Source organism: Microtus ochrogaster, chromosome 15, assembly GCF_000317375.1.
Source record: "Microtus ochrogaster isolate Prairie Vole_2 chromosome 15, MicOch1.0, whole genome shotgun sequence".
Classification (NCBI taxonomy): domain Eukaryota; kingdom Metazoa; phylum Chordata; class Mammalia; order Rodentia; family Cricetidae; genus Microtus; species Microtus ochrogaster.
Window position 1 is genome coordinate 37,786,619 of NC_022017.1, and position 13,966 is coordinate 37,800,584.

At 40.1% G+C, this 13,966-nt stretch overlaps 1 protein-coding gene across 3 annotated transcripts in view; it reads left to right on the forward strand.

Moving 5' to 3' along the window:
- The window catches only part of Adcy8 (adenylate cyclase 8), a 208,214-nt gene that overhangs the window by 45,908 nt on the left and 148,340 nt on the right, over positions 1-13,966 (forward strand). For all 3 annotated transcript variants that reach the window (XM_005354547.2, XM_005354548.3, XM_026782726.1), the window contains exon 2: positions 412-561. In XM_005354547.2, coding sequence (XP_005354604.1) covers positions 412-561 — 150 coding nt within the window. The remainder of the gene's footprint in view (positions 1-411; positions 562-13,966) is intronic.

Here is a 13,966-nt window from a genome sequence, read left to right on the forward strand (position 1 = left end):
ACATCAAAACACAGCACATTCATTACTAGTGAATGCATTGTCTGATCCTTTTTGGTTTCTTAACTTCATCTATCCCTAGCCTATTAAAGACCCAACATTTCAGATAATGATGAAGTAAGGTGGTTAAGTGGAGAACCTCACAACCTTTTCTTATCTAGAGTTTCTAATCAAAGTCCAGGCTCAGACTTGAGAACAAAACGGCAGTTTTGAATTGAGTCATCAAGAAAGGTCTGTCTGAAAAGTGACTTTTGATGCAAGATCAGAATGAAAAGTAGCATTGGGCCAATGTGACCCAAGACATTTCGGCTGCTAAAAAAGACTTCCTTCTAAAATATTTACTTATCTTGATCTTTGCCTCTGAGCAGCTGCTGTTTGACTCATCTAACCAGGATGTTTGGAATTGTCTCACAGGTCCTGGCCCAGGTGGTGCTATTCATGTGCATGAACACAGCTGGGATCTTCATCAGTTACCTGTCGGACCGCGCCCAGCGCCAGGCCTTCCTGGAGACACGGAGGTGTGTGGAGGCCAGGCTACGCCTGGAGACAGAGAACCAAAGACAGGTACCAAATGCAAGACCGTGTTTCAGATGTCACTGAGACAGTCTTTTTATCCTAGCACAGGAAACTCTTCCTTCCAAACACATCCTGCTTTGCCAGCATTCTCTCCAACTGTGGGATCCCAGAGTCTAAAAGACTCATGTTAGACTTTGAGTTAATGTAGGTTGTTCTTATTCTCCACATTGTTTTCTATAAAATATAAATATCTCACAGACACCTGTAACTGACATAACTATTTGGGACTAAGGCAATAATTCTCAAAAATCACCAGCACCCTCTTATTTGCATTCCTTCTTTAAAACTATAAATTTTATTTCAGATAATGTTTTCACAACATAGGAATTTAAACTATAAACTCATAGCTGGGCAGTGATGGCTCACACCTTTCATCCCAACACTTGGGAGGCAGAGGGAGGTGGTTCTCTGTAAATTCTAGATCAGTCTGGCCATATATGATTCTAGGACAGCCAAGGCTACACAGAAAAATTATATCTTAACAAACAAACAAAAATACTATAAACTCATAAAAGATCCTGATATTTACCAAGTTGTTCATACTTCACCCTGGTTTTGGGCAGGTATAGTACACAAAATAAATTCAGCAAACCTGAAGCCAAACAAAGACTAAAGAACAATGTAGACAAAGAAGTTTAGATGGGGTTAGAGAGTTGGATAAATTAGTTTCTGTTTGAAAAAAAAAAACATTGAAATAAATAAGAATTTTAGACATATTGCTTTGGAAGATTTATAGAGCTTAAAAATAGTTTGTAGCAAATGATATGCTTTTCTAGAATGAGATATGCTTTCAAAGGATGAAGATTTGCTCCTAGTACAGCTAATCAGATGTGAAAACTCCATTTATTCCATTGTTGCTTTAAAGCAGTTGTTAAAAAAAAATATTAAAAACGTACTGAAAACCTGCATTAGAACCAACATACAGGCTCCTAAATTTACATATTCCTGGGAGTTGTATGCATAGTGGATGTATTGGCGATACCATAGCCGGCTCTTTTTCTTGCAGTTAAGTGTGTACTGTACCACATCCATTCTAAACCCTCACTAATGGGTTGTGACATTATGCAGCAGCTGTGAGGGGAGACAGATGGCTCCACATTGCAATTGTCTTTTACTCTTTTGGCTTCTTTAGGGGAGAGGGGTGCCACCCAGCTCCCAAATAAATCACACACCAGTCTTATTCTTTCTTATATATGCCCGACGTCAGCTTGGTTTGTTTCTAGCCAGTTTTTCTTCATTTAAATTACCCCATCTACCTTTGGCCTCTGTATTTACTTCTTACTTCTGTATTTCTTACTTCGTGGTTGGCTGGTGGCTGGGTGGCTGGGTGGCTGGGTGGCTGGGTGGCTGGTGGCTGGGTGGCTGGGTGGCTGGGTGGCTTGGTGGCTGGGTGGCTGGGTGGCTGGCCCCTTCTTTTCTTCTTGTTCTCTCACTCCTTCTTTTCTCCTCCTAGATTTTTTTCTCCTCCTTTTTTCTCTCTGCCCGGCAGTCCTGTCTATCCTTTCTCCTTCCTTACTATTGGCCCTTCAACTCTTTTTTTTAGACCATCGGGTGTTTAAGACAGGTAAAATAACATAGCTTCACAGAGTTAAACAAATGCAACATGAAAGAATGCAACACATCTTTGCATCATTGAAACAAATGTTCCACAGCATAAGCAAATGTCACAAATCTTGGAATAGTATTTTACAACACTGCATTATTAAAGCATTTCTTTAGTGCAATCATGGGAAGTCAACGAACCCAGGTCTGTGCTATAATGGATGTATCAGACAAGCTGGGTCCAACCTCCTGGGCCAAGACTCACAGCACAGAAAATACCACTGACCTTGCAGATTCTGCATCAATGGTAGGGAATTCAGAAGAGGAAACCTCTCCGTTAATGCCTAAAAACATTGCAGAACCTCCTTAATAGCTGTTTTATAGGTTCTCTGAATAGCTCTGAGGATCGGTTAAAAAAATTCTTTCCCGAAAGGAAAGCACTTCATATAATAAAGATCTCCAGGAGTGTGTATTATGTTCCTGTGTGAAACAGAGCCATTGCCAGACTAGCACATCAATCTTTCTGTGTGACTTGTGCCAACTCAGAAAAAAAAAAAAACCTCGCCATGTTAATAATTTATGCAGCTGTTGATCCTGATGGTCTATCACAACAAGAACCACACTGTGCGTGAGTCTTCAGCATGCTATTTGCAGTGTTTATAAAATACTGGAGGCACTGATAATTGGTGCTTCTTATCCTTAAGGTTCTGTCTTTTCCTGTTCTTCAGTCCCAAGCGTTTTATAATCACTGTAATACAGCTATCTAACTTGCTGCATGGGTTCTTCTACTGCCATCCATCCCTAATCATAATTAATTTATTTTTTATTTGTGTGTGTATATGTGTGTGTGAATGGACATGTATGTACATGGGAAGATGCTCCTGTCTATGTGTGTACAAGGAGAACAGAAGAGGGATAGCAGGTGTATTCCTCTATTCTTCGCCAATTACTACTTTTGAGGCATGTTCTTTCTCTGAACCTGGGACTTGCAGTTTTCTTGGTTACTCTGGAAATCATCAAGTCCCAGAGGCCAGCCTGTCGTTGACCCTCTGAGTTTTTCTAGCTTGTTACGTGAGGTCCAGAATCCAAACTCTAGTCTTAATGACTATGTAGCCAAAGGATTTCTCATCTGCCAGGCCATCTCTACAGATCCTTAGCTTATACTTTTACTTAATAGAAGGAGAAAGAAATGTGCCAGGATGACAATGTAAACACTCCAAATGCAGACAGTCCAAAGTCCAGTAGAGTTTTGTCATAGTCTATTGCTCCCTAGTGGAGCTGCCTACACTACTGGGTTCTCATCCTTACGGCAGCCACCCATTCGCCACTCAGTATTTTCCGCATTGCATTTGCATGGCATTAGATAAAGCATATATAAATATACAAATTTATGGAGCAGTCTTGTTGGTTTTGTGGACAAAAATATCTATCACTTAGTAGATTATTCGTTGTAAAAATTAAGCAATATATCCTGTAACCTTATAGACCCATAGTCACAGAAATAATCAAATACACCTCACATGCTGTTCCCTCCTTCCCCTAGTACCTAAGACAACTGGCTCTGTATCACTCAGTGCCAAAATGACTTCCCACTGACATTTGGTCTCTGCTGCAGGTTTCCATTATCCCTGGGAACATCCTTTGTGGTAGAAGGCCAAAGGAGTCCAGCAAAAAAAAAACACAGGCTTTTGAATGAGAATGTCCTGGATTTGAAAACTTTGCTTGGTTACTATTTTGGCGAGCTGAGAATAATCTGAGTCTTCTTTTCTCTATCCACAGCAAGGATATAATAATATCCTGCCTGAAAAGCCTCCTTAACAATTTGAAATATTGTGTGCAATGCCTTCTTCGCAAGTCAGTGAAGAGTTTCCATTAGCGTTATTTTGTATAATTATTTATGTGACTCAGCCAATTCAGCTCAGTCCCAAGAGGACTCATTTGGGAAAACATTATGAATTGGCCTGTCTCATTTGAAAGAAGGTAGAGTTCTTTAGCTGGAGGGTAGGCAGCATGGGGGCTCACCTTAAGCACGCAGCAGCTAGACCTCATCACCATTACACTTCATCTGTATTTTTCAAAATATTATGTGTCACTGACGAATACATCCCCATTTACCTCTTAGAGCTAATTATGATACTGCAATGGCTCATAATTCTCTACGATGCAAAGGAGGTACCAGAAGAGCCTAAATAACAGATGGAAAATGCTATCTGGATAATTATCCCAAAGGATCCTTACCAGTATATTTTTTTTCAACTAAAAGTGAAAGCTGAAGAAGCCGGGTTGAACACAAATAGTCATGTTTTACGGGCTTTTTCAAGTATGGGCTTTATCTTGTGGTAGGACACAAAGGGGGTATCTAGATAACTTATTCGTTCAATCATAAGCTGACTTATTTGTTGTGGATGGGTTACAAGGGGGCAGTTCAGCTGAATATTAAGAGCAGAATGTGGGCAGTCATCAGCCTTGGGACTTAAAGTTTATTGGGTAATGATTGGGTAAGGACATCTCCAAGGGTAGTTGTGGCAGTAGAGGCTGAGTCACAGGTAACCTGCAAGCATACAGAGAACTCCCTAAAAAGAAACACCGTCCAAACTGACCCATGGATGAGATTCAGCACAGTGAAGTAATGACAAGTATCCCACCCTGGGCAAAACACATAAGACTATCTTGGAAGAGAACACAGTTCGTAGGTATAACCTATAAAAAGCCTCACAATTCTTCACTCAACTTGTCATCTGTATAGGCACTCATCCATAGTGTAGACAGAGTCAAGAAAGACTTACTTTTCACTCCCAATAGGGTCTCAAGAATGAGTAGAATTTCAGTTATTTAAGATAGTGAGGATACTACTGATAGATAATCTACTGAATGTTTGGCACTAAGTTTTGTCAGATTCCATTCAGGAAGTTGTGTGCTTCTTCAGTGGAACGCTGCTGCTCTCCATACACTGAACATACAAGCCCAGAAGAATGGCATATTAATAGATATGCTAATGCAGAAGGGTCAAATTTCATGGGATCCTACACTCAGATAAAGAACTATAGGTAATATAGTTATTGCTATATTATGCTATATTATATATATTATATTATAATAATGACTGCTGGGATGGGAAGCATTATCTCTCCCAGGCATGAACCCCTATTGGTTACTTAATATAAGTAAACAGTCCTGAAAGCACATACACAGGAACACAACAACAAAAATGAAACAGATTCTGCAGGTTGTAGTTATGTATTTGTGTATATGTACTGTCTTAGAAAGGGGTTCTATTGCTGTGATAAAATACCATGACCAAAAGCAAGTTGGGGAGAAAAGGGTTTATTTGACTTACAAGATTCCACATTGTAGTCCATCACTGAAGGAAGCCAGTACAGGAACTCAAACAGGAACGTGGAGGCAGGAGCTTATTCAGAGACCCCAGAGAAGTGCTGTTTATGGATTTGCTTAGCCAATGTTCTAATGCCGTGAACAGACACCATGACCACACAACCTTTATAAAGGAAAATATTTCATTGGAACTGGCTTACAGTTTCAGAGGTTTAGTCCATTACCATCATGGTGTGAATCAGGCACCACACAGGCAGACTTGGTGCTGGAGAATTAGCTGAGGGTTCTATATCTGGATCAGCAGGCAGCTGGAAAAGAGAGAGGATGGGCCCGGTTTGAACATTTGAAATGCAAAGTACACCTTAGTAACACACTTTCTCCAAGAAGGTCACATCTATTCAAACAAGGTCACATGTCCTAATCCTTTCAAATAGTGTCACTCAATATGAACCTATAAGGGGCCATTTTCATTCAGAACACCACAGAGAAGAAAAGATCTGTTTTAGCTTACAGTTCCAGAGGGATAGAGTCCATCATGGTGCGAAGGAATGGTGGTAGGATCATAGTCCATGCATACACAGGAAGCAGAGAGAGAGATAGAGCAAACAGTAAATGGAGCAGAGGTAAATTCTCAAACCCCCAGCCCAGTCCAGTAAGCCTTCGTCTACTAAAAGTACAGTAATCTTCCCAAACAGCATCACTTACTAGAGACCAAGCGTTCACATGAATGAGCCTATGGGGTGACATTTCTCATTCCTCCTTCATCTACATTTCTCTTGTTCCAAGACCACCAGAGATTAGTGCAAAAGCAGCTTCTATCTCTCCTTCATCTGATATTCTGACACTTACCTAGCATTTTTATTGACACTTATTTAACTGGATACTATTGCACTTGAACTTTGGCTCTCTTCTTGCTCTTCTTCGGGTGTGTATTCTTTTTTTTTTTTTTTAAAAAGTGTTCTGTGTAAAAGAAAGGAAGCCTGTGTCAATCATAGACAACCCCCACTGAAGCTAGCAATCGGGTAAGAATGCTCTACCCCGATGTAGGAAAAGCTGGGACAGACTGAATGCAGACCAACTAGGGGAATTTTCCATCTGAAAGCTACATCTCGGAACATCTCTCTTTGGGGAGTTAGATTCTAATTATTGCAGTTTTTGTAATCCCATTTCTCCTCCCAAATGATCCAAATGGCCCATATTTATTTTAAATATTAAAATGAATTAATTGTTTTTCTTTCAGCTTCCAGAATTGCATAAACCTCTTTATGGTAATCGTGGCATTTCGAGGTGTCTCAGAAGCTCCAGGGGCGCTGGAATAAAGTTTCTGATGATGCCATATGTCACGGCAGCAGGAGATTAGTTTTGAGTGCAGCAGATGTTTTTACTGTATTACAACGGTTCTGTTTACCTTCAACGTCTTTGTTAGAAAATAGTGACGTGAACTAGAGGCTTGGACAATAGATTGAGTGGCAAAGCTGGGCTTCCCACTGAGCTCTGAGTAGGGTAGTTTGATCTATGTCTCTGCCCTATAGCATCTAGGATATCTTTAAAGATACAGATATAGATGACTAATAAGAAGAATCAAAGCTGGTTTAAAAGTGGAAGAATCTCAAAATAGTTATTTCTTCTCCAGGGATAGAGAACTTATTAGAGTATAAAATCCACTTGATCTTCCTGCTATCCAATCATCTTTCTGCTCGTCTCCATCCCTTAGATTCAAAGTCACCCCCAAACCACTCATCTAGTTCAACCTTATTTGTTAGTATATCTCAAATTCTTTATTTTCATCTGGACAGAAACATTTACTGTTTCCCACATTCTGCACCCTGGCTACACTTACTCCTTTGTGTCTTTCTTCTTACTTGGTATGACCATCTTTTCTCCCCTAGCCTTATGCATTTATTTTTATTTTTATTTATTTATCTATCATATAGACAACATTCTGCCTCCACGTATGCCTGCACACCAGAAGAGGGCACCAGATCTCATTATAGATGGTTGTGAGCCACGATGTGGTTGCTGAGATTGAATTTAGGACCTCTGGAAAGGCAGCCAGTTCTCTTAACCTCTGAGCCTTCTCTCTTGTTCACCTCATGCGTTCTTAAGTGCTCAGGTCAACTGTTATCCCTCCACAAAGACTCCCTCTGAATGCAGCTCTGTAACATTCCTCAAAGTTCTGTTTATACATCTCCCTATAAGCTTAATCTCTTTATACAGTCTTCTGGATCCCTCCTTATATTCTCTATGGAATGGATTTATTGAGATGGAACAGATATTTACTTTTTCTTCTTCACAATAACTGTAGTCTCAAAAGGGGGAAAACACAAACCAAAAAAAAAAAAAAACCAATAAAGTCAACAGACGTGTAGTGGCCTCTACTAATTGCTTTCCAAATATTGTTTCATCTATTAATAGATAACTTAATAGATTAATGACATGCTTTCCTTTTGTAGTGTAATTACTCAGATCCTTATTCAAAAACAAGAGCCTAGTCTATCCTCAACCATTAAGAATGTTAGTCAATGGGCTGGAGAGATGGCTCAGCGGTTAAGAGCATTGCCTGCTCTTCCAAAGGTCCTGAGTTCAATTCCCAGCAACCACATGGTGGCTCACAACCATATGTAATGAGGTCTAGTGCCCTCTTCTGGCCTGCAGGCATACATGTAGACAGAATATTGTATACATAATAAATAAATAATTAAAAAAAAAGAATGTTAGTCAATAAAGGGCAAGCCTCCCATGTATATCAGAGAGCCATGGTATATCAAGTTGTAGTAAGACTAGGTGCCTCTTCTCTTACTGAGGCTGCTGGACAAGGCAACGCAGTAGGGGGAAAGTGTCCCAAATTCAGGTAACAGATTCAGAGACAGCCCCTGCTCACACTATTAGTAGTCCTACAAGAAGATCAAGCTATACAACTGTATCATACGTGCAGAGGAACTAGATCAGTTCAATGTAAGCTCTCTGGTTGGAGGATCAGTGCCTTTTTCTGAAGAAAAAGGAGGAAGAGTGGATGGGAAGGGCAGAGAGGAATTTGGAGAAAGAAACTGGGAGAAGAGGAGGAAGGGAAAACTGTGATCGGGCTGGGGAAAATTAATTAATCAATTCACTAATAAAAATAAATTTAAAAAAGAGAATGTCAATCAACTCTTGTTCTGTTGATCCCCCTTTGGTATCTATATTCCTTTATATAAATGGCATCACCATGCTGCTAGAAACATATTCATGACCTTCCTAGCATTGTCTAGCAGCAATCTGCTCCTCATAGGTGAATTTTGTTCATAATTTCATCTCCGTTGCTTATATATCTTCTGAGTCAAAAATAAAAGGTTATTTCAGTCACCATCCTTTCCCCAAAATGTTACATTCTGCAAATTCTGTGATGGTAGAAATAGTTTAAAACTGTGCTACCCAAACTCTACCAAGCACTTAGGAGTATTGACAGCACATGAGACTGAGGGGAAACAGTGTGTGCGTGCGTGTGTGTGTGTGTGTCTGTGTGTGTGTGTGTGTGTGTGTGTGTAGAGCCACAAAGTCAATGTTGGGTGTCTTCCCTAATCACTCTCTTTCTTTCTCTCTCTCTTTTTTCTTTCCTTCCTTCCTTCCTTCCTTCCTTCCTTCCTTCCTCTTTCTTTCTTTCTTTCTTTCTTTCTTTCATTATTTATTAATGTATTTTGAAACTGTCTCTCATTGATCCTAAAGTTTACTGATTTGTTGAGGTTGGCTAGCCAATGAACTTCAGAAATCTGTGCCTCACGGCCAGCTTTTTTATGTTCCTGCCTGTGGTCCCAACTGAATCCTCACGCTTGCACAACAGACAATTTACCAACTAAGTTATCCTGCCAGCCTATGCCAAAATTCCATCCCTCCTCCTAGATTCCCCCTTCAGAACCTCCATCATATTAACACGTGTATTATTGCTATCCAGTTAGATTAGTGTATCATAAATCACATACTGTGGGTCAAGCACTCAGGTCCCAAAGATTAAAAGAGAAATAGATGATGTTTTCAATACAATTTTCAGAGTAAACTGGAGTCGGGTAAGATTGACACTTTGCACCTTAGTTTCAGAATTCTATGTAGCATGGCATACAGCTCCACTCTTAAATAGCAAGCTCCTTGATCCATGAAGAGCTTTGCATTTCTCCACCATGGCAGCTTCTTTAAATATGCAAATACTAGAGGGAGAAAGAATTAAGGGCCCAGAATCAGAAAATCAAGAACTAGAAAACTTAGAGCGCTCCCTTTCCTCTGCACCTCCTATTTTCTCTCCTTCTTTCCAAATAACTTTCTCTGCAGTTCATGTCCCATTGTGGGAAAAGGCAGTGCTGCACATTTATGTCTACTTCAATCTAGGGAAGAGTCTAAAATAAAGTGATGTTATTCAGTCAATTTGAAAGTATTGGAACTGAGATATAATTGGCCAAACTTAGGATGAGTACTACCATAAGGTTTGCTGTGACAAACACATCACACACAGAATCATGGCCACTGAGAGCCTTTCCTGATTGTGGGGTGGGAAGGCTTCCAGATGACTCTCAAGTGCCCAGTATTGTCTTCTACTATCTACAAGTTTCTCTCACTCACTCAGAAAGCCTCCTCTAGGGTTCCCAGTCAGAAATTATTTCTTTTTCCTTGGCACACAAACATTTTAGTTTGCACCGGTTTTTGACACTCTGCCAGTGACAGGAGAACTATGTTACTTTTTTTTTTTCTGAGCAAACATCTATTTACCACAAATAGCATATCAATAACAAAACAAAGAAATGATCCCATATAAGTCTAACTTGGAGTAATGGGTTTGGGGGGTTACTCACAAGGATATGAGAGATTCGAAGACAGTTTCATCACCTCTATGTGGGTGATATCTCATGAAAGCTGTATTCCTGGAGCTCCCTGCATAACCAACATGCAGTTTGCTCTACCAGGAATTTTTTTTGTTTATCTGACAACCCTGGGGCAAGGATCTTGTAGAAGCTCAAGTTTTTTGAGCTTCTCGAGTCTTGCACGTTTCATTAGCTTTCTGAGTTCTAGAAGTACCCTTCCCCTTCCAGGAAGGGATATTTCAATTTGGGAAAAATGGCTTGCCCACACCAGGTCAGCACTATGATTTCTTTTAGCTGCCGAGGACGTGTTGAGCCATGAGTAAAGCCTTTGTGTTAATGGTTATTGATTTCCTTGTCACAGCTGGCTTTGCTCTAGAGAACATCTACACTCCATGTGGCCATGTGTCCTCCATCCCTCATTCCACCTTTGCAATATTTCCATGATTCATTTGTATTTGACGTGGAACAGGGTAGTGAGGTGAGGGGTTTTCGGAAAAAGACAAGCATGGATTTGAGTCTTGTTTTAAATCCTTTTCTAGGTGGCTCTGACTTTAACACCTAATTTCTGTCAAAGATTAGACTCCCTACATCTTAAGGTTGTGTGAGGAAATCAAGCTACATACGAAAGTACTGGGTCCATTAGTCGACTTAGTGGTGCATCAAGAGGTGTTAGTTGAGGAACAGGGTTGACTCTTGGGCCGTTTGTGGCACTTCCTGGGTTTAAGAGCAGCAGATCCTGAGAATCTAATAGTGTGGCTTTTCTTTCTTGCTATTTGTGTTCCTTTTCCGATTTCCTCCTTGAGCAGAATTCACTTTACACACTCCTCCTGATTCAAAAGAGGCCACCACCCTGTGCTCATTTGCATACAATTAACATTTTCAGAGGCATTCCAGAAAGAAGAAATCAATCACCATGACAGTTCACCACACCTTTGATCCAGCATTGAGATGTAGGGGAGCCACATGTGGATATTTTATCTCAGGAATCTAAACAGAGCTGGGACTTGATGCTTAATACAGCCCACTAGGAAATACTGAAGTGAAGTCCTGCTCTGTTATTTAGATGCAAGTATAGCCATGTTTTTAAGTAGTAAAATAGAGAAGAAAAATAAAATACATGTAATTTAAATGACCCAGGCTTATCACAGTCTAGTTAACTGGATTTTAGTGTAGGTGCATTGACTGGACTTCTACACCCTTTATTTTGCATAAGGAACATGCAAAAATTGGAAACAACCTAAAAATACTTTCTTAGAAATCTCAGTACAAAATCATTCTATACTCTTGTTCCTTGATGTTTTGTCTCTGTCTCATTTGAAGGAAATTTATCAGAATAAGCTTCTTTGGGAGGGGTTTTGTTTTGTTTTTAGTTCTCCACAGAATAGTATTCATTTTTTCTTAAATACAAAGCTTTTTTTCTTTTTACACTCCTCTTTTGTTCATAACACCATACTTAACTAAATCTGAGCACAGTCGTAGTGAATGTAACTGGTATAAACAGGTTTAGAAAGAATTCTTGAGTCATGGTAAAGAGAAAATTCTTGTTATTATTGTTGATGTTTTCTACTATATTTTTTAAGTTAAATTAATTTATTTACTTTACATCCCTACCACAGTTTTCCCTCTCTTCTCCCCTCCCATTCCTTTCCTCCACTTACCCTCTGCCCACCCCCAATCCTCTCCCCTCTTTTTCTGTTCAGAAAGAGACAGGTCTCCCATGAACATTAAGAACATACAGCACATCAAGTTACAGTAGAACTCAACACCTCCCTTTGTATTAAGGCTAGGCAGCTCAGCCCAGTATGAAGAATAGGGTCCCAAAAGCCAGTCAAAGCATAGTGATAGGCTCTGCACCTGCTGTTAAAAATCCCCAAAGAAGACCAAGCTACACAACTGTCATTTCTCTTGTGTCTTTTCCCAAACAGATGCTGGATTTTGCAAAAGCCTACACTAGCCAATAGAGGGTGTTCCTACAGGTCTCTCCACTTCATCATTTTATCCTCCTTCATTCCTGTTGTCCAACAGAGTTTGCAGTTCAGCTCCACAGAAGCCACGTCTATTGCACATTGTTAAGATGTAAATATTTAGTCTGTATAACTCTGGATTCCCCAAGACCTCAAAGTATTTTAATTATCACATATATTATTTTATATCACTTTGTAATGTGTAAGAGACCTAATGCTGATTTCTGGCCTGATGTCATCAATGCATTATTATTGTCCACTAGGCCACTAGACTGCAAACGAGCAGGCAGAATGAAGCTGATCCGCTGGCTGGCCCCATGTGGAACACAATGCCTACAACAAACTCCTTCCTCACTGCACTAAATTCGAGAAGTCACAGTTTGTCAGATGCATGACTGAGTAGTAGATGATACTGCACAATAGACCGTAGGGTGGTAGGAAAAGACCAGGACAGCACCAAGTGATCCATTGCATCCAGAAAAGAGTGTTTTCTAAGTTCTGTATCACAGAGTCCACAGATGTATGTAGCCACTCGGGATCACCAATTACTCTGCGTCTGAGGACAATCACCTAACATTTCTGTGCCTGGATTTCCATATCCAGGAAACAGTGACAATAAACACATCTACCTCACCAGTCCTGGAGATCCTATGAGATGATTACACATGGGCCTGACACATATAGCAAGTGAGCAAGTGACCTATTTAGATCTCTCTTAGAAGTGTTGAGCTCAGTACTTCCTGATCCTCTTGCATTTTGTTGTGACTTGGTTTGGTTTGGATTGGATTGGTTTGGATTGGATTGTGTTGGACTGGATTTGGGTTTCAAGGGCAGAATCTTATTTTATAGCCTAAACTGACTTGGGTCTCTGTCATCCAGACTGACCTTGATCTCATGTGTGATTCTGTTGCTTCTTCAGCTTCTGGGGTGGTTGGATTACAGGTATGAGCCACTACACCCAGTTTCCATATTTTCTTGAAACAGGAAATCAAACAAAGTCATCAGCCTGTGAGACACTGAAATGATATTAAGCAAGTACAAAAAGATACAAGCTGAGACATTCACCATTCAAAAATATAGAAAACTCAAAGAAAATTAGATTGTATCTTAGGCTGTGAAGGGTAGCTCATGCTTGTGCCTGAAAAAATAAAAGAGAAAACCAATGAGTATGTGAATGATGCATGCAATGTCTGGGTAAGTTTGACTGATAATGATACAGTTCATGGTTTTCATGTGTAAATTAGAAAGATATTTTTAATTTAAATTTATTTATTTTTTTAAAATCTATCTTTTCTCATTTTACATATTAGTCCCAGTTTTCACCCCCTCCCCTCCTCTTGGTCCCTCCACCACCACCCCTATCTTAACCCCCATCCACTCCTCAGAGAGGGTAAAGCTTTCTATGGGGAGTAAACAAAGTCTCACACATTGCTTTAAGGCAGCACCAAGGCCTCCCCAACTATATCTAGGATGAGCAAGATATACCTCCAAAGAGAATGGGTTCTAAAATGTCAGTACATGCAGTAGGGATAAATCCTGGTCTCACTGCCAGTGGCCCACAGTCTACCCTAGTCATACAACTGTCATCCATATTCAGAGGGACTAGTTTGGACCTATGCTGGTCTTCTCACAGTCAGCCTGGAGTTGGTGAGCTCCCATTAGCTCAGGTAAGCTGTTCACCAGTTAGAACGGCTAAGATTAAAAAAAAAAAAAACACCAATGATAGCT